The 24,950-nt window shown below is 44.1% G+C and overlaps 1 protein-coding gene across 2 annotated transcripts in view; it reads left to right on the forward strand.

The window, feature by feature from the left end:
• Positions 1 to 24,950, forward strand: part of SLC7A14 (solute carrier family 7 member 14) — a 117,149-nt gene that overhangs the window by 83,637 nt on the left and 8,562 nt on the right. For both annotated transcript variants that reach the window (XM_059163491.1, XM_059163490.1), the window contains 4 exons: positions 413 to 630; positions 8,866 to 9,012; positions 11,572 to 11,780; positions 14,060 to 14,937. In XM_059163491.1, coding sequence (XP_059019474.1) covers positions 413 to 630; positions 8,866 to 9,012; positions 11,572 to 11,780; positions 14,060 to 14,937 — 1,452 coding nt within the window. The remainder of the gene's footprint in view (positions 1 to 412; positions 631 to 8,865; positions 9,013 to 11,571; positions 11,781 to 14,059; positions 14,938 to 24,950) is intronic.

The following is a 24,950-nucleotide window of genomic DNA, read 5'->3' on the forward strand; positions in this document are numbered from 1 at the left end:
CCACTTTTCAAATAACATGTTAAACCCATATATACAGCATGAATGTCTCAGGACAGTTCTGACTTCAGGTGTTCTATGCCATGGTTCCATAGACAGTGTTGTCATTGTCATGTCATATAGCACAATTTTGGGTCCGGGATATCAGGTCGTCTTACCTACATACCAAAACCTTCCCATTTGCAAATAGACACTTGTGGGCCACAATGTAGACACATATGCACACACATATATACTTGCACACAAACACACACGTGGACACACATGCATGTCTGCACATACTTGCTTCTCCTCCCTCCATGATAAAGTGATCACCCTTGCCAGAGCTGAGATCAAGTGCCCTGACGGGGTGCTGTGAGTTTGCATGGCCCTTTTTTCCCTCTGGACAATGTTAACTCATGTCTTTGCCCCCTAGGGAAAGGTGAAGAATCGTACCCTGACCTTCTGGCTCTAGTGATTGCAATCATCGTCACCATCATTGTTGCACTGGGGGTGAAGAATTCTGTGGGCTTCAACAACGTCCTCAATGTGCTGAACCTGGCAGTGTGGGTGTTCATCATGATCGCAGGCCTCTTCTTCATCAATGGGAAGTACTGGGCTGAGGGCCAGTTCTTGCCCCATGGCTGGTCAGGGGTGAGTGCATCTCTAAAGCTTCATAAGGCTACTGCACATTCTACCTTCAGCCCTGTGGCTGAAACATATTTTCAAAAAATGCTGCTCTGTCCCATAATCTTCATGTCATCCTTTTCATCATTTTTTATCTGAATTTAATGGGAATGCTCTGAAGCGGTTCCCATATCATTTTTTTACTTGTTTCACAAACATTTATTGAGACCCTATTTTATGCAAATAACCATAATAGATTTGATGTTTTGGCCATCTGAAATATGCCTAATCCTATGTGAAGTGCTCTGTATGTAGTATTTAAGTGTCCTAATAACTTTGGAAGGAAGATATTTGTATTCTGGTCTTACTGATGAAAAACTCATGCTCAGAGAGGGCAGGGGGCTCGCTATTAAGCACACAATGTAAGTGGCAGAGTCAAAACCCAAAGCCAGGACTGTCTTACTCCAAAGCCTGTATATGAACAGCTTGGTCCTAGAGAATCCCCCTAGAGTATTTTCAGAGAGACAGATAGCCCGAAATAGGCAAGGCAGTAAAGGAGCCAGAAGAGCGGGTAGGTAGGTAAGGGATGAGTGTTGCCTGGGTATAGAACTAGGGGAAAAATAGTTTTTAAATTTAATCCCTAAGTTTGACCCAATGTGGAGAGCCCCATTAAGGTCTAGGTACAGTTGAGTGCGCACAGTGCGGGCTGGTCATAAATCCCACTCTAGTGGCATGGCTCATGGCAGAGAAGTCTACCTAGTGTGGTCAGAGAGTTGGCCAGAGAGTGGGCTGGACCAAAAGGACATTTTCAGATCTCAATCCCCTGATCTGGGTGGTGAGGTTTACACTAAAGAAAAATGGGAAGGTCAGGGGGCAAAATCTTAATACTGACAAGGAGTTCTAAATTGCGCCTGGATCCTTTTTCTGGTATGACAAAAAAATGCTTACTTTATTAAATTCACTGGTAAAATTCAACCACCTATTCCTTTCTTGAAAATAGTAGAACATAAGTCAGAGAATTTTGAGCTGGAAGAGATCTAAAGAATCACCTGCTGCTACCCCTCATCTAGCAGGAGAAGAAACAGCCAAAGGGAGGCACATCTGACTAGCCCTGGCAGAGAACAAGTCTGGGACTCCACCAGACTTGCTTTTGTAAAAAGCTCTGGCTTAGACTGGTTTCCCTCCAAGATGTCCAGGGACCAGAAATCTCTCCTGGAGAGCTCAAAATAACTCCTATTTATTCTGAACCGTGCCACACTGTTCAATGCAGAGAAATAAGCAAGAGAGCAATTCAAGCCAAGATTTCTAGTCTTCTGCTTATCTGTAAGAATTCCACAGTACCACAAATTTCATCCCTCCTCCTTAAAATGCATAAATCCTGAAACTGGTCAAAACCAGAAGAGACAAAGACGCTGTTGACCCCATTCTTGATCCCCGAGTCAACAATTTCTTCCAATACATATCGTTCCTTTCCTATCAAATAAAAGAAACAACAAATTACAAGAGTGGCAAAGAAAAAGTGTTTTTCCGGAACTCAACTGCATTTTTATCCTAGCACACAAAAACGTTCTCACCATTTTTTTTTTTTCATAATCTAAGAAATTTTGAGGTCATGGACTTATTGTTAAGACTTTGGCCAACAGCTAACTTCTGTGCTTTCGGATTTTCTCATTCATCACCTGGGAAAACTAATTGTACCAAAAGTTTGCCAAAACGAATAACATCCTGAATGGTTTCTTGGTGCACCTTGTGAGGTTAATAATAGTGATGCTTATTATCACTATTTACAGTTTAGAGTTTATCAGTTATCTATTAGGTGCCCAGCATTGTGTTCTAACAAAACTTTAAAGCAGGTACTGCTGTGCCCAACTTAACAGATAGAGAATCCACGGCTCAGAGAGGCAGAACGCATTTAGCCAGGGTCACTTAGCCAGTCAGCACCAGGGCTGAAATTCCTAGTTGGGTCTATGTGACTCCAAATTGCTTCCTATTACATGGCCGTTCCTTGCTTCTGACTCTTCTTTAAAAATGTAATAAGATAACTAATCCAACATGTTATGTTCTCCCTTCCTTTAAACTTTCACAAAGCCATAGAGTCTTAGAGTTAGAAGAAGCTTTAGGACATGATGTAGCCTCTTTTCTTACCTTCACATGGGAGTGTAAACCAGCCCAGACCAAAGTACATTGTTTACTAAGACATCATAGCAAAACAATTTGAAAACATTTTTTAATTACTCAGTTCATGTCTAATTTTCAAAAATCTAAGAGCTCACCCAAATGGCACACATTATAGTCTAGGCCCCATGTAAAGACTGGAAGCAGTTAATGTCTTCTTTCCAAATACCCTTTGTTCATGCTGAAGAAGATGAACCGGTCTTTGAACTGTCCCTCTGTCTTTGTTCTGGGGTCTTTTTCTCTCTGGGGGTCTCCTCTTCACACTCAAGGGCCCCATATCCCTCTTTGGGATAGTCGGGAATCTACCCCATCAAGGAAGGAACTAATCAAGGCAGACTTAGGGGCTCCTGGGTGTATCCCAGGTTTTCACTAGTTTTTGTAGCAAGAAAAGAGGATCAGAAGGCAGACATAAAAGAAAGGAAAGGAAGGATGCCATTCTTAACTTGCCATTATTTTTGTGACACATGCTTTCATATACACTTTTCAGGTAATCTTCACTAGAGCCCTGATTTCTACTTTTACATCAAAATACCTTAAGTTGAGGAAAGTTAAGGTTATAGATCTAGATCGTAATAGAGCTGAAATTCAATCCCAGTCCTGGCTGAGTCAAAGTCCTTATTTACTCCACTACTCCCCCGACCTGGGTTTGGACACATGAAACCAATTGTCTCTTTTTTGCACCTTCGACCTCACTAACCTCATTCCAACCCAACCTCACTGTCTTGAGTAGGTTTGTCACTGGCCACTAAAAAAGTTTGCTGGGATTTTGCCTTTTTCACTGCAAATTCATTATCCCTGTAGGAAATTCAAATATGTGTTCTAGTGGCTGTGACGAAAAGCATCAGCTGAGCACAAAGGATGGCCCAGTTTGAGGATGGTGCTGACTCATCCTCTTTCCTATCCGCCTGGCCTTGGGTTCCTCCGCGGTACATTTCCTCCCTAGCAAACTGGCCTGGACCTGTTCATTCTCAACTTTGTTTTTCTGGTAACCCTTCCAATCCAGTGAGGCCACTTTGGTTTTGGTTTGGTTTTGTTTTATTTTTAAGTAAGCTCTATGCCCAACATGGGACTTGAATTCATGACCCCAAGTTCGATTTTCATGTTCTACTGACTGAGCCACCCAGGAAACCCTAGCAAGGACACTTTGAATATGGATCCTAATTTTTAAAGTGTGACACCCTCTCATGAACATGTCATCTACCACGTTAACAAACACACTTGCTACTCTCTTACCTAACAATTGTCAACAACAAGGTGAGTTGCCTACTTGGCAGCTGAATGGTCTTCTCCTTAGGGAAAGCCTGTCCTCTACCCCTGACAAGGGGCCTAGTTCAGAGTTCTAATCCACTTCAGGTAGGAGGGGGTGGAGAAGATCATTGTGTTGGAGATGGTTTTATAAGGATACCATTACATGACTTGAAACACAATTCTCACGTACTTTGAAAGGGCTAATAATGAACAGTCTATCCTCTGGCCATGGACCCCTCATAAGCTTACTCTTTCCCTGCTCCAACCACATCCTTCCAAAGAAAATAGCTTAAGGAATGGTTTACTCACTTACAGGTTCTGGGTCAAATGCTTCTTTGGTCTTAAAGAGCTTAAGAACAACAAACATTTTTCTCTAGATCAAGTAACTGCTGGCCCTCTGCTGAACCCCTGCTTCCCTCTACAGTTCCTCAGCCCCTGAACATTGCTGGATGTGTATTCCCTGTATGTTATTTGTTCTCGATGATATCTTATGGTTTTTCTTGAACCAAATGAGACACTCTACCCGCACAAATAGCTCCCAGGAAAATGGTCCATAACAAGTATTTGTGGGGAATGCTGACTGCCTCCAAACAAAGGGAAAGTTGTTTTTCATGTTCTCCACAATTTAATTCACTTGCTGGAACCTATTAGCACATTCCGCTGTCACTGTGGACAGGGTGCTAATAGATCTGGAGCATGAGGGTGGTAGAAAACGCTATTAAAGTCAGAGTTTTGTCTTGTTACCTTGGGAGTGAATTATATAAAGGTACCTAATTAGCTCCTAGGCATCTGGCAGAATGGCCAACGCAGAGTATGGAGAGCTGCCTCACGAATATCAGTTCCACATAGGAGGCCAGCTTTTAGGGACTCCACACCCTGAATAGCATGCCAATAACGACATCGCTTGACAGCTAAATAAGCAGCAGCCAGCCCTCCAGCAACTGAGGCACATGCTGCTTTCCCCACTAAAGCTCTCTAAGGGGATGTGCTGATTTGCGTCACCCAGCTGAGAAGCTACACCAGCTTGACTTTGGAAAACCATTTCTGCTTATGTCATCAAATTAAAAAGTTAATTTTAAAAGTTGGGATAAAGCGCCAGTGAACCTAGAGACACACATAGACACACACTTCACCCACCAATTTCATTCGGAGATGCTCATTCCTAAGTGCACACACATTCTTCCATACTTGGAAGGAAATCCTAATCACAGATCCCAGTGGCCAGATCTGCGGTCTGGATAGAGCGAAGTGGAAAGTAGTTTTAGTAGTGGTCTTTAGGGTAGAGACACACCCATACACAGTTTCATTTCCTGGCTCTTTTGTATTCATCAATCAGGGATCATTTGTTTACAAGCAAGAAAAACTCATTCAAACTAACTTAAGTAAAATAGGTGAATTTATTTGCTAAATTTATGCTCTTTTCTTCGATAATCTGTTTATTTGATCTATGTCTTGTTAGATCAGAATCTGTTTGATCTTGCAGATTTGCCCCCCACACACACCAGATCCATTATTCACCCTTCATACTCTGTTTTATGCTCCAGAAGGAGAATAAATGGGGCCTTCACTGAAATCGTTTCATTCAAGCCATCCGAGTTAAATTCTGATTCCTACCTAATGCAGTGGAACCTCTAAACATCCTACCTTTGATCTGCCAGTCGTCCTTCAGTCATAATGGCTTTCCAGTTCTACATAGCAAACTCAGGCTGACAGACGTTCTCTCCGCAAACTTTCCGCCTCCATTCCCAACTTGACCAGAGTTAGTCAATATTCAGGTAACCCATAATTACCAGTAATTGCCATCTATTCTTTAAATTGTTTGGAAAATAGTAACATTTGTATCTTACAAAGAATATAAACACCTAGTAATCTTGTTTAATTTATTACCACAGTCAAGGTCACACGAGGTCTTGCAGTGTCCTCTAGACTCCAAGCCCCAGACGGTTAAGCTCACGGCTGTATCCATATCACAAAATGCCTGTCAAAATGGAGTAGTTAAATGGAGTAGTTAAATGCTGTTAGCAAGAGCTAATATTTATTAAGCACCTACTGTGGTCTATGACTGAAGTTCACTATATTATCTCATTTAATCCTCATAACCACACTATGAACTAAATACTATTTTCATCTCCATTTAAGAAAATGAGGCTCCAAGATTAGGAGCTTGTTCTAGGTCACCAAGCCTGTGTGTGACAGAACCACCCTCAGTTTGATAGTCCACAAAATCTGCTCTCTTAACCAAATCCAATGCCCGCCCCCAACACCCCCACCCTCTGTATGGCTTTGCGATTCCCTCTAGAGCCCACAGTATACTTCTCCTCCAACTGTTTCATCGTCAGTACGTCAAAACTATAAGGTGTCTTCCATGTCTTTCACTAAGTTTTCTTTTCATGTTACACATCTCTAGGTCCCCAGTGATTCCTCATACAGCATGGCTTACAGACCTCTCCTCTCGTTCTAGTGTAGACGTGCCCCAAAGTTCTTATTTAACACACTTCCACCCTCCCCCTTCCTCAGCAGTGAGGGCTGGCAATATCTATTAACTTTCCATCCAGAACCGACTACACCAAAGAGGCATCACACTGTCTCCCTGGGACCCCCTAACTGGGAGCAATACATCATCCAACTGATGGGCGTAACAGATCCATATGATTTACAGGAGTCGTGTGTGCACGCATGTGCATAAATGTGTAAGGGAAGAAGGATGTTAAAGGAAGAGAAAGCAGAGCCTGTTTTCTGGAAGCTGTCTTGAAGCAACACTTTCCTTGATGGGGGCAGTTTAAGGAGTCTGCAATCCCAGCATCTGTTCATCCTTAAAAACCAAAAACATTTCCTAGACAACTGAAAACAAGCATGTTTCCAAACCTGTGAACCTCCATGCACAATGAAGTGAGATCTGTTTTCTGTCCTTGACTGGAGATCCAAACACTTTCCATTCCCTGAAATGAAAGACTTACTGAAGTGAAATGAGAGTTATCTCCCCTCCCAGAAAGCAGCCCCTATAACCTGACAACAACTGCTTGTTTGAGAAGTTCTTCCTACCTGACTTATTAGAATAGACCAGGAGCTCTTTGATTGTTCTGTGCCACGTGCTCCTTGGCAGTCTGGTGAAGACTCTGAGCTCCTCTAAGAATCGTGTTTATAAATGAAGAACCTAATTACACAGGAATTAAAAAGAAATCAAATACATTTAAATATATTAAAATATAGTTATAAAAATATTTTTAAATTGTGATATAATAAAAATGTGCTTCTTTGGTGTTTTAAATATTAATATCTATGTCTAATAACTATCATAATTTGGAAGTAGCAACAAGCACAAACGATACTTCAACATCTCTAGAACAATCTATTATGGAAAAAAGATCTGATCGCTATTGGTGACACAGTCACAGGTACTGTCTGTTACCTACATTCATTATTAAAAGAAATGCTGATGTTCAGTCAGAGGTTAGTAAAGATAAAAAGGTAATCTCTTCCCAGCAAAATTCATAGACCCCCTGAGTTGAATGGACCCCAGGATAAGAACCCCCAGTTAGGAAACTGAAACTTTAGAAACCTGGAAGGGGGGAGACTTCTGACCAAAACTTGCTTCTGAGGTTTGAGAAGATCTTCAGTTTGTAATGTACCGGTAGGTTCCAGTACTTAGTATTTTGTCTTTTACTTATTGAGAAACCAGTAGGATAGTTTAAGAGTGAGAATTTGGACACAGTTTCTCCGCTTGGCACATGTATTGAATTTCAGCATTTATAAGCTGTATGTGGAGAAAAGAGGGGAAATGGTCTATTCTGTAACAAATCTCATTTCTGAACCCCTGGCTAGAGCTTGCATACTGCCAAGGCCCCTCACCCTCTACACACAAGCCTGGAAAAAGCTCTCTCACCTTCCCCTAAAAGGACATTCCCCAAGCATTCAAAGAGGCCTACTTTTTCCTTTCAGCTGACATTGCAAATGGTTAGGTGGGGGAAATATTAGTTGATTCCTTGGAAGAAAGTAACACTCTCATTAAGGGAAGATTTTCACTGACATCTTGACTATCAAGTCCCAACCACCCTTGGAGCCAGGCAGGCTCCTGTCTGACAGACATCCAGCAGATGTCACTGGATACTACCTCCACAGCCTACAGGGCCTCTTACCACACATCCTCTCCTGCCTTGTAGCCCAACTAAGTCACCAAGCCTCCATAAGAGCAAAAAATCCAACTGTCTCTACCTATGTTCCCATGAAAGACAATAGGATATCTGAAGATCTGAACATCTTTTATAGCATTTCAGATCTAGAAGTTACCACAGAAATGATCTATCGGGGCACTAATGGTAATTTGGGCAGGACAACTTCTTGTGCATTAGCATTTGAGCCCCATCCACTAAATGCTGGAAGTGCATGCCCCATGTCTCTGTGACCCTCACAAGTAGCTCCTTACATTTCCAAACATCCCCTAAGGGAGGTCACACAGCCCCTGGTTGTGGGTCAGAACCACTGAATGAAAATGAAGCACAGAGAGCTTTCATGAGTTCCCCCCAAGACATAGGGATAGCCAACTTATTGGTTTGCTTATAACCCCACTTATTTTCCAAAATGATCTGAATGTGTTGAACAACCCAGTTTTCATTTAGCCAGAATTTTCCTTATCTCCATTTTACACATGAAGGAATTGCCCAGGGTCGCACAGCTAGAAAGTACAGGAGATCAGAACTCAAGCTTTGAGCACAAGTTCCACTATGTTACTCCCGCTGCTGCTCAGGAATGTCACCAGACACGGGCAGTTGCTGGTACCGTGTGTTAGGCCCTTGTGCTGCCCTGACACTCTGAGTCTGAGAAATGCCATTATCCCACCAGGTACTGCAAGGAGCAGCCACGTGTTTCTATGCTTTCATCGGCTTTGACATCATCGCCACCACTGGAGAGGAAGCCAAGAATCCAAACACGTCCATCCCTTATGCTATCACCGCCTCCCTGGTCATCTGCCTGACAGCATATGTTTCTGTAAGTACTACATCCTTTCAGGACCATCCTGATGGTCTTTTCATATCTGACTTTAAAATGGAGCTCTGGGACTGGGTTACCTTCTGTCAGGAAGTGGTCCTTCCTTGTGCAATCTTGGTAACTGTATGTATGTGTCCACACATGTTCTATCCCCATCCACACGTGACAAGAAGAAAATCAGGACTGCAAACTGGACATGTGAGCAGCCCTGAGCCCTCACTTCACCCTTGGTCTCTGAGTCTCCATCCCCATTCCTCCCCACACACACAGGCTCTGGGTGTCCGCTGCTGCCCAGGGATGGTGTACAGGGAGTGGGCTGCTGTCCAAGGAGCTCAGATCATAGGCTGGCAGTAACGGGTGGGTGTGCAAGCAGAGGCATTGTGGACCTCTGTGCACCCTCCTCAATGCTCTTCTGTCTTCTGGGAACTTCCCGGCAGCGAGAGGCAAGGCTCTCCCAGAGTGGGGAGAGAGAACACATCATCCTCTAGAGACACTCTTCCCCTTAAATCTCAGAGGAAATTTCTTTTTGCTGTTGCTCCCTCTTTTTACACTGGCCCAAGCTTCTTTTTAAGGTTTTCTGACTAAAAGAAATCTTCAGAAGGAAGCCTTCAGCCTTGTCTTCTCAGGGTCACTTCCCTGAGACGATCTTCACACTCCTCCTGTGTCATTTGTCAGCTCCCATCCCAGAATTTCTATCACAGAAATAGTTCACTCACAACCAACATACCCCCCACCCAACCCCTGGCAATGGAAAGAACCAGTTGAGAAGCCAATAGGTATGTCATTACACCAATGCCCCAGGCCCTGCGGGTCCCACTCACTTCAGTTACCAGAAATAGGAAAGAGCCAGCAGCTGGGGACATGTCCTATCAACACTGCTACACCAGCTGCATAGCATAGGAAAAGTACCTTTCTCCCAGCAACTAAAGCAAAACAATAACATCTTTAGCAACTAAGGAAGCCAGACCAGTGGCTGGCTTGATCATGATGGCAAGCTGCAAAATAATATTGTCCTGGACACCAAAGGAAAACACAAGAGTAGCCTTCAATGTGGTTTATAAGGAATTCACCTGCTCCTCACAATTGTTTTATGGGTAGGTCAATTATCACCTCGCCCTATGCACACACACACAAGTGGCTTCATTTTATCCATACCCTAGTTATCCCTGCAGACAGCATGTTTAGGGAGTGATGTGGGAAGAGCAGCAGAGACACTCAGCTCTGCCTTTCCCCTCTTATTCCTCCCTCATATCCGTCTGCCTCCTCCTGGGGTCAACTCCTGTGGCGCACACAATAAAGTTAATAATCACAATTCCTTTCATAGAACAGCACTTTATAGACTACAGAGTACTTCTATGCATCTATCAACTTTTTGCCCATCCTGATATAATGTGAACAGCAGGCACAATGCAAATTGCTGTAGGGATCCGTCCCACTCTCCTCTAGCCCACCCCCGAAGAGGATGTTGCAAGTGGTGAAGTTGCTGGGAAACATTCTCTTTTACAACACATGGCCCTTACCCATGACTCAGGGGCTGTTCGGTGTTGTGCTGGTCAGCAGGCTGTCATCCCACCATCAGAAGAGCCAAACCGTGGCGCTGTGGTATTCCATCCTCCTGTCCTCCCTAGCAGCCCACAGCTTCGCCGGAGGATTTTGGCTCCTGAGAAATATGCAAAGAAGTGGTCTAGAAATGCACTGCCCTCTCCCTTTCAGGCTCTGAACTCCCTTCCTGATGCCAGTATTGGCCTCTGAGGCCAGGGAAGACCTGGCCTTATGACCGGTGGCTTCATGGCCCAGGGCCATGAGGAAGGGATGTTATGGCAGATTTATCACATACAAAGGATGTTATGGCAGATTTATCACCTATATTTATCACATAGGTCCTGGGAGCCAAGTGACTCCTGGCTAAGCAAAACCACAATAGCCTTACAAAACCAGAGTAGAACTGGGTTCCATCCCAGTGCCATAATTTGTTTGTTGGTCTGCTTGGCTCCTGGCACTGAGCTGCAGAGAAGAAATGGAAATATAAGCCCTTATCTGGGTCACATCTTTTAACTGGCTATGGATTTCCAATCACTTATCTTTGGAGTTTCTATCTCTGGTGTTCAGGGTAAAAGGGAGTATATAGTTAAGACTGTATAAGACCCTGAAAGTATAAAACAAATGAGAGTCTGGGCTATGTGGGCAGTGTGCCCATGGTCACTGCTAGGCCCTGGCTCCAGTGCCTTTGGCTGCCATTCCTTCCATCTGGTAATATCTGCCCTTCATTGGACTGTCAATGTAGTTCTGCTGTTGTGGGGCTTACATACCTGCATACTTACTCCTCAGTTATGAAAGGGCCCGAGAGATACTGAGGATCATCTCTCCAAGACCACTAAATTCTAATGGGAGGAGAAAATACTGAGACCAAGAGCTCTGGAACCCAAGTGACTGGTCTAAATTAAGGGCATATGCCAGGAAGTGGCAAATCCAACATCCAGATCTCTATTCTCCTGTGGAACATCCATCCATGCTGACCATCCTCTCTACCTCCAGCCATGCTTTCTCTTGTTTTAACAGGTGAGCATGATCTTAACTCTGATGGTGCCATACAGTGCCATCGACACGGAATCCCCGCTCATGGAGATGTTTGTGGCCCATGGGTTCTACGCTGCAAAATTCGTAGTGGCCATTGGGTCAGTTGCAGGACTGACAGTCAGCTTGCTGGGCTCCCTCTTCCCAATGCCAAGGGTCATTTATGCCATGGCTGGTGATGGACTCCTTTTCAGGTAAGGGCTATGCTCCATGAAATGTATTCTATTTTGCCATACCATACCTGTCCAGGGATAATGTCACTCACAGTCAGCCTGACTATAATTTTTTTAAAGATTTTATTTATTTATTTATTTATTTGGCAGAGAGAGAAATCACAAGAGGGCAGAGAGGCAGGCAGAGAGAGGGGGAGAAGCAGGTGCCCCACTGAGTAGAGAGCCCGACTCGGGACTCAAACCCAGGGCCCTGAGATCATGACCTGAGCCGAAGGCAGAGGCTTAACCCACTGAGCCACCCAGGTGCCCCAGACTGACTATAATTTTGATGTGAATGTAAGTTGCATAGACTATGGAATTTGTCACATACCCTAACAAAGAATTTGAGTGAAAGGAATATAAGCCCTGAAAGGGTCCCTCAGTTTGACTCTGGGTCCCTCAATCTAGCACAAACTAGTATGTTCCCTTAACTGCCCAATCCCTCTTGTTCAGCATTGTGTGTTACTTTGTGAAGATTCTGGGTGTCCAACTGTCACACTGGGGCGGCTTCCAGAGGGAAGGATCCCAGGAACATCTCAGGCCTGCCTTCAAATTGAGGCCTGGTATTGCCCATCTCCCCACAGCCCCTCTGAAGCCACAAACATTCCAATCTACCATCACAGGGAGGATAAGACCATTCCGAACAGAACCTAATATCAGTAGCAACAATGGATACCATTTATTGAATATTTGTGTATCCTAGGTGCTTTGTATACAGTATTTCAGTTAGTTGTCATAATAACTCTGTTTTGCAAATGAATATAGAAGATGAGTATACACAGGTGAAAATAACTTGCCCCAACACCCAGTTACTGAGTGGGGGGCCAGGATTTAAACTCATGACAGTCTGACTCCAAAGACCAGATTTTTAACTACACTAACATTGGCCATGAAGTGGCCAATCTGTCCATGGACACAAAGGGAATGTACCCCACCTCTTGGTTCCCAGTGCCCACCATATGAGGACATGCAGTGAAGGCATTCTTCAACTGCACGAAGCAAGGAATAAAGCATAGAGATCAAGGAGTTCTCAGGGGTATGGAGAGATCTCCTCAGGGACTTTCTGCCATCAGCTGTCATCTTCTGCTTCATTTCTTCTGCATACCCTCAAAGTCATCACAAGGTCCGAGCTGCCATGTTTGGGAGCTGGACTGATCCAGAAGAGGCCAATTATCATGGAGATGTAACAACTTCACACATCCAAAAGGGTTTTCTGCTCTCAAAGAAAGTTAAGTGGAAAAATCCCAAGCTCAGCCAACAGTCATGTGTAAAACACAAAAATAAGGGAAAGGAACCTGGATGGCTTAGTCAGTTAAGTGACCAGCTCTCAATTTTGGTTCAGGTCATGATCTCAGGGTTGTGGGATCAAGCCCCATGCCATGCTGGTCATGAAGTCTGCCAAGATTCTCTCTCTCCCTCTCCCTTTGCCCCTACCCTCATTCACACTCACTCTCTCTTTCTCTCGGAAGGAAGGAAGGAAGGGGAAAAGGAAAAAGAAAAGAAGGGAGAAATGGAAGAGAGGAGAGGAGGGAGGCTTAGGAGGAGAGTGAGGAGGAGAGCAGAAACCAACTTAAGGCCCACAGGAACTACTAAAATAGTACCTGCCATTCATTCACCTTTGTTGGTCTTCTCCAGTTGGTAACTGGCTGGATTTAGCTGCATCTATGAGCACATGTTCTGAATTGTGCTGTTTTGCCAGCTAAACCCCTGCACTTTCATTATAGAGCAGTGCTTCTCAAGATTTGGCATAAATCAGAATCCTCAGGAGGTTTTCTAAAGTATAATTTGCTAGGCTCCACGCCCAGAGATTCTAATGTAGTAGGTCTCTGGTGAAACCTGAAAATATACATTTCTAATAAGCTCCAAGGTGATACTGATGTTGCTGATCCATGGACTGACCACACTGGGTAACACAGGGAACCCCAAGCAGGTATGTGAATTCTCCATCCATCACTTCTTCCTAGGAAAGCTTGCACTTCAATTCAGGTTTCTGACATACTTCCTAAACTCAATCAACCCTTCACATCACATAATGAAGTAGGAACTTTAATAAAGAAGTTTGCCTCAAAACCAAGGCATTCAAGTAAATTCTTTTTAAATTATACTTCGAACACCAAATCCTACGGTAGGAATAGGAGCTGAATTGAAACCAGTGAATCCAGAAGTAAATTGGAGGAGCAGAACCAGGAGGAGTTAAACCACGTTAGAGTCTGTCACCCTCTGTAACTCACTGCTAACCCTCTGCTTGCCCCTCTCTCCAGGTTCCTGGCTCACGTGAGCTCCTACACAGAGACGCCAATGGTGGCCTGCATTGTGTCAGGGTTCCTGGCAGCTCTCCTCTCACTATTAGTCAGCCTGAGAGACCTAATAGAGATGATGTCCATCGGCACACTCCTTGCCTACACCTTGGTTTCTGTCTGCGTCTTGCTCCTTCGATACCAACCGGAGAGTGACATTGACGGTTTTGTCAAGTTCTTGTCCCAGGAGCACACAAAGAAGAAGGAAGGCATCCTGGCTGACTGTGACAAGGAAGTTTGTTCTCCTGTGAGTGAAGGGGAAGAGTTTTCTGGCCCAGCCACCAACACATGTGGGGCCAAGAACCTACCATCTCTGGGAGACAACGAGATGCTCATAGGCAAATCTGATAAGTCAACCTACAATGTGAACCATCCCAACTATGGCACTGTGGACATGACCACAGGCATAGAAGCTGACGAATCTGAAAACATTTATCTCATCAAACTAAAGAAGCTGATTGGGCCCCGTTACTACACCATGAGGATCCGGCTGGGCCTTCCAGGCAAGATGGATCGGCCCACGGCAGCTACAGGGCACACGGTGACCATCTGCGTGCTGCTGCTCTTCATCCTCATGTTCATCTTCTGCTCCTTCATCATCTTTGGTTCCGACTACATCTCAGAGCAGAGCTGGTGGGCCATCCTTCTGGTTGTTCTGATGGTGCTGCTGATCAGCGCCCTGGTGTTCGTGATCCTGCAGCAGCCAGAGAACCCCAAAAAGCTGCCCTATATGGCCCCCTGCCTCCCCTTCGTGCCTGCCTTTGCCATGCTGGTGAACATTTATCTCATGCTAAAGCTCTCTACTATCACATGGATCCGGTTTGCAGTCTGGTGCTTTGTGGGTAAGCAACTTCCTTTGGAGCCTTGAGCATTCCCTCTCAAGGCCTTGAACAGGCTTATCCCAAAATTACCTCCTAGCTGGACTAGGTTTCTCCATTGCAAGAGAAATCTGGCTGGTTCTACGGACACTTGCTTTCTGCATTAGAGTCAGTAAAGCCAGTTATGCCCTTTCTGCCTGTTAGGGTCTTGGTCTTTGGTTCTGAAGAATGATGCTGATCAATCCATCACTTTCCATCACCTCACTGAATACCATTACCGGACATTCTTTTTATGGATAATTAATTCCATAAAAAGTCCACTTAAAACGAATCCACATAATAAAGAGATAAAAATAACACAGTAAAAGTGAGAGTAGAAATGTTCAACTGGAATTCTACCTTGGAAACTAAAAATTATGAAACTAAAGTTTAAAAAAGCATTTTTCTTACATCGGACAAAATTAAACTAAAACACCAATCATGCCCTAATTTCTTTAACAAGGAGAGTATGAATTAAGTGTGGATTTTTTGGCATAATATTTCTGACTAAATTATACCATTTCACATCCCCACTTCATATTGACTTTTATAAAATATCAAAGACTTTTTCATTTTTTCCCAAGATTCTTTCTTCATCCTTCAGATATTCTAGTCATTCTCCTGGGAAGCACCTATCATGCCATCAGGCTTACTGATTTTCTCTTCTCCTGTTGGTAACTGATGTAACTCTGCCAGCTCCTCGACCGTCCACAACTTTGGGTGTAAATCAGAAATGCTCTCTCCAAATTCACATTTATTGCCTTCGAAAAGTCCTGCAGCTTTCCCAAGATTTTTAATCTCCCTTTGTGGATGATTTATATTATCACATGTTTCTCACACCTAACAAGCACTGATGTTCGTGAGATGGCTGGGGATTGGTGCTCATAATAAGTTGAGAGGGAGGTTTAAATGAAGTCTAACTTGAAAGTTCCTTAGTCACCCTCTTGAAGTTCCCTACACAGATTGTAGCCCTGAAGCCCCGTCCTCTCCTTGAAGTCAGGAATATGGGTGTTGAGCACCGCGTCCTCTGTGCCTAGAACACAGCATGTGCTTAATAAATACTCCTCTCTGACTACTGTTTCGATGAGAAAAAAAAAAACAATAGCTGGAAAGAAGCATGAGGAGGCGGAATTTAAACTGTAAGCCTGGAAGATAAGATTTACATAGAGGGAAGTAGGGGAGAAACAGTGCTCGGAGGACAGGGCTTTGGTCTTCCAGCAGATTCCTCACTGCTGAAGACCAGCCTGTGTCTTCTTGTAAGCATCCTGGCCCAACTTTTCACGACTCTAGGTCTCATCCTTTGTTAGGCTTTCAGAGGAGTTCTTGAGAGAACCTCACTAACTTGTCAGGGTTTTAACTACTTACATGATTTATTCACAGTTTCTCTTCTCCATTTAAAACTATTTCTATTGGAACATGTAGCTAACCAATGGAAAGATTTGACTAAGAAGGGAGAAATGTTTCACTCATGTATTTGTCAAATGACTGAAGGCATAGACATGAAGACACAGGCATTCATTCCTAGAGTGTTAAAGCTGGAAAGGACCTTCTCTATCTAGTACAGTGTTACCCACAGGGTGGTGACCAGTCTATTGATAATATTTGGGCTGATTTTAGAGAGTCTAGGAATGAATTTTTTTGAGTTTTTAAAAATATTACATAGTTATTATACATTTTCACACATACTAGAAAAAATAGATTTGCTCACACCAATCTGGTAATTATTTTTAAATTTAAAATGAGTCAAATTAAAAAAAAAAACATCAGTACTAGTACAGGTGCCATGATTCATAGTAATAATTAACACTTAATATAGCCCTTAGCACATACCAGCCATTATGCAAGGACTTTCCTCACATTAATGTACGTAACCCTCAAAATGACCTTCATTTTACAGACGAGGAAGCTGAAACATTTGACTGAGGTCACATAGCTAGAATTTGGTAAAGCCAAAATTAGCAGTTAGGTGGTGTGGGTCCAGGGATCGTGAGCACAGCCACTACACTAAGTACATGGTATTGAAATAATGGAAGTTGGAGAAACACCAACATCATCTATCCCTCCCCACTTCTCCATCTCTTGGTTTTACAGATGACAAAACTAAACTTCCAGAAAGTTAAATAACATTCTCAAGGTCAATAGGAATAATGGGAAGCTCTTGACAGGGCTATTACTAAAACCCAGTGTCTCCACGCTCAGCTCTGCACCTGGTACCGCCCCACCACAGTGCCCCTGAGCATCCTCCTTACTGGAACAGAAAGTTTGATAAGTAGTTCCTGCATATTAACGTCTAATGTCAGGGCTGACTCCGCAGGTGCACAACCTCTGCACACAGGGCCCCACATTTGGTCTAATGCTCTGCTGCTGCTACTGCTGCTTCCTTGAATTCTTACCAAAATTTTTTCTTCTTAACAACTTTTTCCCAAGAGGCTCTATGATCTCATTTTGCACTGGGGCCCACAAATTACATTACCAATTCTGCATTGTATCTGTGTTTTCTGGAGCACCAGAGGCATTTTGCAAAAGTGGTAAGGTGGTGGGGATCCTTGCCTTTGGAATCAAACCACCCAGGTTCAAATCACAGCTCTGCCACCTCTGTGTCTTGTGACCTTAGTTAGTTCACTTAGCTCCTCTGCGTTTCAGTTTACTCATCTGTAAAAAATGCAAATAATTCACTAGTCTTGATCTGGTTGCTCTTTGAGGCTTAGATAAGAAAAGGGATGCCTGGGTGGCTCAGTTGGTTAAGCATCCGACACTTGATTTCAGCTAGTCTCAGGGTTGTGATCTCAGGGTTGTGAGGTCAAGCCCTGGACCGGGCCCCATGCTGGGTGTGGAATCTGCTTGGGAGTCTCTGTCTCCCATTCCCTCTGCCCCTCCCTGCCTCTCCACTCCAAAAAAATAATTAATTAATTAATTAATTAATTAAAATTTTAAAAGAATATATTGGGTAAAGTGATACGGATTATTTCTCTCCTGCCCTTCTTTTTAAAATCTAAAAGGATTCTTGTCCTCCAGACTAGCTATCACATGCCAAAATACAGCATGAACCTGTTCTGACTCAGGTTGCCCTCCCAGTTATCAGGCAGAAGAAAACTCCCAGAGAGCCTTTTGCAATCTTGCTGATAGCATAAACTTCAAACCTGTTCCAGAAACGGATACTCCCTGACATGGGAGGAAATCACCCTGCAGCCTGGGGCTGCCCAGAGGGCACAGGAGCTCACAGCTCAACAAGTACCCAGCTGCTAGCCACCAATTTCCTTAGCATCATGGTCTTTGAAGACTGGTACATGAGTAAGCTTTGCCTAAAACAAAAATTCTCAATCTCAACTACACAGCAGAATTGCCTGATTGCTGAAATATTCTGTGCCCAGGATCCCCCCCTCAGAGATTGTCTCAAGTACTGGGCATTTTTTAAGGCTCCCCAGGTAATCATGAGCAGTCAGGTTTAAAATGATCTAGAACAGTGCTTCTCAGAGTTGAGTCCTCGACCAACAGCATCAGTATTACCTGGGAACTAGTTAGAAATGAGATTTTGAACTCCACCGCAGACCTACCAAGTCAGAATCTTGAGAGCAATTTAGGTTTTAACAAATCCTACAGAGTATTCTGATGTATGCTCAAATGTGAGAACCACTGACCTAGAGAGAAAAATAAGAAGATAATTAGTGAGCAGGATGGATAATTTAATTATAAAAACTCCCTGTTTTCCAAAAACAAATTTTTGCCCATATAAAATATATCTATCCCACAACCCCATATTGGCTTATAAAATTTTCAGTGCTCTCATAGAACAAAGATTCCACCTCTAAACTTCTGAGTCTCCAAAATGTCAGATTTTTCTTCCTAATTTCTCTATTCATAGTATAACTTTCCTGGGGAGAACAGAAGAGATATTTTTAAATGGAACTTCTTATGAAACAGCAGCTACTTTTTTAAAAAGATTTACATGGTTGAGCTGAGTCATAACTTGATAATCTTCTTGGGCACTTTTTTTTTTTTTTTTAATCAGGCTTCTCTAAATGAATCTTAATTACAACATTTTTCTAACAATGTTTTGCTAAGCTTTTGACCTTCAGATGAGCACGACTCATAGAGTAAAATAAGGCACAAGTCCCAACAAGATTACTCAGCACTTGTTTCTTTTCCTTCAGACAAGAGGAATAACACAAATAGCAAATGTTTGATAATCCCAACAAAATGAGCACAGAGAAGCCTGAGTTTTCCTTTCCTCTGCTGATGTGTTTTTGTAAAAGAACACCTCAAGGGGTTGGGCAGAGTCTCAGGGAGTCTGAAGCTAGCAGTGACCAATGATGATACTACTCCGTGGCACTGTCCAGCCCTACGGTTCCCTGTGGGACTTGGTTAAAAAGTAGCCATCTGGTAGACCAGCTCATGGGCCCCCTCACCTCAAGGGCTGCCAAGTTCTTGCCTGCATTTTTTCGGCCCCTCTGGGAAAGCAAATTCCTGTCTATAGATGTAGAGAACAGACAGTGATTTGGCAATGAACCTCATCAATCCTGTACTAAGACATAATTTCCAAAGAGAGGACATACCTATGGTCTTTACCTTTGCTATCATTTGAAAATCCTTTTGGAAATGGACTCAAAGCAGCCGTTGTCAAGAAAGGAAGAGGAGGGAGGAAGGGGGCTGTGAACTGGGGGCAGAGGGCATCAAGACAAATCAACTCCTGAGGATATGTCCCATAAATAAGCTTGAAGCTCTCCCTGTAGGCAGAGGAGAAAACAATTGGCAACTTCACCAAATAAATGATGCTCAAAGGGGGAAAAAAAACCATGAAGGCCGGGATGAGGACGGTAACATAGCCAGCGCAACTAGGAGTGTGGAGGGGATCCGCTACCGCCCAGGCTACCTGCTGGACGGGGCTGCGCATGGAGGAGGGGGCCTGGGGATCTCATGGCTCTATGCCCAGCGGCAGTTGCAGGGATGGCTCTCCTTTGAGACAAAGGAATGAAGGGAGAGGGGGCCTTGGCAGAGACAAAGGTCCTGGGGCAGGTGTGTGCAGCGTGCCTGGGACACAGAGCCATGACACAGTGAGCTCTGGGCACCTTTCCCTCAACATCATATTTGTAAGATTCATCCATGCTGTAGGTTGTGGTTAAGTTGTTGGTTCTCCTTGCCCGGCAAGCCTTCCCCCGTGAGAATAACACACTGTTCTCGTGCTCATGAACATTTAGCTGGCTTCCAGTCTGGGGCTCTTACAAATGGAGCTGCTGTGAACATTCTTGTACATGGTGTTTGGTGGACACGTGGGGTTTCTGTGGAGTTAGATGCGGAATTGCTGGCTTGGATTACTGGGTTTTTAAAAATATTCCTTTACAAGCTTGTATTCTGTCTCCTGGCCATTCTAGCCCCTCAAATTAAAAAAAAAAAAAAAAGGGTCCCCAGTTCCATTTTGCGGATGGGAGACTGAGGCATAAAGTCATGTGACTTTATATTTGATCTGTGGCAGAGCCAGGGAGAGAGTCTCCAGCGCCCCCCAAACCCCCATTCAATCCGAACCTGCTCCTCCTGGCCACACCAAACTAAACAAACCTTATTGTTATTCTAATCAACAGGGCTTGTGGCGGTATTTTAAAAACTAACCAGCAAAGTGGGAGTTGGTAGGGATTGCAGCGGGTGGGGAGGACACCTTCTCATCACCATCCCGTCTTCCTTTCCGCACTGGCAAATGTCTGTTTTGGAAAGCTGATCCCGGGGTAGTAAAAATAAAAAACGCTCTGCGCATAACAAAGTGCCTCAGTTATCTGCAGCGGGCAGGGCTTCCTGCTGGAAAGTGAGCCCCAGGAAGAGGCCGCTCCACCCAGCCTGAGGTCGAGGTCGGGTGGCCCTCCTCCTCTGGCCGCCGAGCCTGTGACTGTGTACAGAGGACAGGAAGCTCCCAGGGGACTCTGGAGATCAGGCAGCTGCTCCTTAGCCAGGGTTCAGGCCAGTGGGGTCAGAAATCTGCTGTTACTGTCCATCTCCAGGTCCCCCCCGGGCTCTGTGCAGAGCTGAGCTTTTGTTCAAGGTGTTTCCCCTTGACCACCTTGATCCCCAGAGATACCTCCCCCCTCCTCCCAACCGCCTCACTTGTAGGTTTGGGGTCATTTACTTAATTTGCCCAGGTGGAGCCACACAAGCAGAGTAAATGGGTGTGTTGCCCACCCACCCACCCCACTCCCCTCATGCTCAGGGATCCCAGCATCTGAAAGCAAACCTGGCATTTCTAACCCTTCCTGGCGGTGCCTGGGTGGGTTGGGAAGAGCCATCAGTTTAGACTCAGGAGATAGAAGTTCCAGCACCATTTCAGTCACTGATTTATTAAACAGGTCTTAACCTCTCTGGGATGATCAATGAGAAAGGACTTTTCTACAAAGGGTTTTACGATCACAGAGTGTTCTACCACATAAAGAAAGCCCATTAAATTGCCAAAGGCTTGATTCTTCATCTTGTCTAGCCTGAGTCTCTCTTGGGCACGTTCTCTATCAGAGAATATCTGTCTGGAAGAAAAGCCAAGGCCTCCTTTCAGGTATTTCCCTTCACTGCAAACAGCCTTTCACTAGACTCATTGCCATTACCTCGGAGAAGGCCTGGCATTCGGCCCGTGTGCCTGGAGAACAACCATGTCTGTTTTTCAAATACTGAAACCCTTCTGTGCCTACTGCTAACTAGTGGGTGCCCTAGGTCTCTGTTCTCCCTAACTCAACAACTCAAAAAAATAACTCCAGCCTAGCCAGAGGGTCTGCAAGACCCCCTGCAACACAAAAGCTAATTCCCTTCTGATTTTTAACACCACACATGCCTTTTGCGTATTAGAGCTAAAGGATGTATAACTACAAAGCAATGGAGCTGAGTTTTTAAGGAACAGCAGGATTAAATATGCAAATATCAATTAGCCTTCTCATTCTTGAGGCATGGTTCCAAATGACTTCTGCTTATGCGGAAAGCAAATCCTCTCTGAAAAGTAAAACTTTGCCGTGTGTAAGGGTTTATGAAAGAACATGATGCCCGTCCCAGTGACAAATAACAGTGCCTGAAAACTATATGAGGCAGTAATAGTGTCACTGGAGTGAATCTATAGTCTCATAAAGTGAAGAATTAGAATTTTTCCCCACGTGCTTAATAATTCAGGGAAATTTCAATAATTCTGGATATCAGAAGATACTAAGGAATTATTATCAGTGTTTAGATGTGATAATGATCTAAGTTTTTAAGTCTATTTTAATGATACGTACTTAATTATTTACAGATGAAGCATAGGATGGAAAGGATTTGTTTCCAAATGATCTAAAAACAAGGACTCAGGCGGGTGGGTGTCAGGCGGAAGCAAGTGATGAGTATTTGGGCTTCTTTATACTACTCTCTCCACTTTGGTACACGTTTGGAATTCTTCAAACTAAAAAGCCAAGCAAAATTGTTTTCAATCAGTCTATTCCTCCTGGCTAACCCTGGTAGGTGAGATACACCCTGGATGGGGACCCAAGGAGCCCCTAAGAACTCACAGGCCCAACACCATCCGTGTTGCTGTGGAAAATCTTTTTTTGTCCTATACCCCCGTTTCCTGTTTCTGAGACATATGTAATCCTAACCTCCCCACTCCCTGCCCCCCCCACACACTCACACACTCTCACACTCACACTCACATGCACATTCCCAAAAAGGCTGGGAGGAATCTAAACAAGATACCACGTATAATGTTTTGAACTCCTTGGGAGAAAGATACAGCATAAATCACGCATCATGAGGACCTCAGCACCCAGAAGTGCTGTGAAGTTCGGTTTAGATGATTCAGAATTCCCAGAATTCCCAGAATTCCCAGAATCCCCACAGATTTTTCAGAAACTACCTCATGCTTAGTTTTCTAAGCCAACTGAAGAAAGAAAAAAAAAGAAGCAGAAACAAAACACCCTGCTGCTACACAGGAGGCTTTTAGCAGCTCTGTTTACTCCTCCTACTCCTCGACACAAAGCCTTTGTTTATGTGTGACAGATGGTCGTCCATGCTTGTCTCCTCGCTCTCTCCACCTCCCTTCCACCCTCCCTCCCTCACTTCATTTGATCCCCTCTGCTGTTTTGTGCCCCTCCATTTTTCCTTTCCTCCAATCCTTGGTGCCTTACACCATTTTCCTTGAACTTACTCAAGGGCCAACAAGAAGCGTCAGGCAGAATGCCAGTCCTTTGCCCGGGCTGACCGTTGGCTGTGTGGCTTCCACCAGGCTGCACGCACACAGTCACTTCTTGGTTCAGACCACTCATGTTTTAAATATATATATATTTTTATATATATTATATATTATATATATTATATATAAATTATATTTATTTTTAAAATATATATATATATTTTTTTTTAATTTATTTATTTGAGATCGAGAGAAAGAGAGCATGGTGGAGAGAGGCAGAGGGAGAGAGAGTCTTGGTCAGGCTCCCCACTGAGCACAGAGCCTGACCCTGGGCTCGCTCCATCCCCCCCCCAGCCCCCTCCACCCTGAGATCATCACCTGAGCAGAAAGCAAAGAGCCAGCAGAAAGCAAAGAGCAGAAAGCAAAGAGCCAGCAAAGATGCTCAGCCAACTGGGCCCCCCGGGCGCCCCGAAATATATTTTTAAGGACAAAATAACACCTTTGAAATTATAGGAGGCTCAGAGCAAACATTAAAAGGCCCATAAATACTTACACGACAGATTTCCATGGGTTGCTTTTTCAAAGTCATCATAGTCAGTGCATTCAGGAGCACACGTTTTCCTCCGGATACCATCATTCCCCAAGAACAAAGAACGAATGCAGCCATAACCCCTTATTCAGGGCATACTGTGATAAGCACAGTCTGTAAGCCGGACCGAGCTTACAAGACTCTTCTCTCTCTCTGTGCAAATGCGGTTTCGGCCCTCAGCCTGCTTCTTTTTTTTTTTTGTAAAATGAAGGTACTCAAACAGATCTAGAGACTCTTTCCAGCTCTAAATATCTAGGATTCTATGAGGCTCTTCGAGAATTTCCATAAATCAGTCTACCTGACACCACCACACCTGGTGGGGGCAAGGGAAGATCTGTCAGAATAGATGTCAGACCATCTGGAATGATGACCTGTGTGATGGCAGAGCAGAGAGCTTAGAGGCAAAGGCGAAAGAAAAGAAAGGGTATTAAGTTCAATAGGGAAATAACTCACTTATAAATAGGGTCTGAGAAGGGGGTCAGATGGAAAGAATTGATATAATAGAGACAAAGCAGGAATCAGAGGCAGGATTTGACCCCTGCCTCAAAGCCTATGGGGAAAGATAGCAAAAATGGGCAAAAAGAGCTGTGTGCCTGTTGATCCCACCTGGTCTCCTGAAATTTATTCTCAGGTCTCAAACATGCTTCCAATAGAGGCATTCTCCAACCAAACATACTGTCCCTTTTAGAAGGGACCTTAACATGATGCCTTGTCCTGCACAAGGGTAATAACTATCCCCCATGGCTACTCCCCCCCACCCACACACACACAAGAAAGAGTAAAGATCCGTGTTCAGAAAAATGAAGTCGCTATTTGAGAGTAGCTACATCTGCAAATGATTAACTCTAGGATTTATTACCAATTAGGACTATAAATCTCTGCTTACTTTGGCTCCTAGAAAGTTGATTTCACTAGGGGATGGGGCAGGGGGTAAGGAGAAAGTCATTTGAAACAGAGAGGGAGAAATCCAAGTTGAAAAAGACCCACTTCAAATTCAAAAGGAGCAGGATTTCTCAGGCACCAAAGAGGGAAACAGAACAGAAGGTGACCTTGTGGTTCTGAGCAAACAGCTGTGCAGATGCCTGCAGGGTTAGCAAAGTCAAAGGGATGAGTGCCACTCAGAAGAGGGATTCTGGGGTTTGGAAGGGAGTTGTGTAACTGAGTGGCATCCAGTGGCCAAGCCCTAATATGGCCAGTGTAGACAACAGAGTACAGGTCTCAGGAGCTTTATGCTCCTGGTCTGAAGGATTCCCAGTATTAGCTGCCCATTTGACTCACCTGTGAAGC

The sequence above is a fragment of the Mustela lutreola genome, chromosome 2 (genome assembly GCF_030435805.1).
Source record: "Mustela lutreola isolate mMusLut2 chromosome 2, mMusLut2.pri, whole genome shotgun sequence".
In the NCBI taxonomy this organism is placed as follows: Eukaryota; Metazoa; Chordata; class Mammalia; order Carnivora; family Mustelidae; genus Mustela; species Mustela lutreola.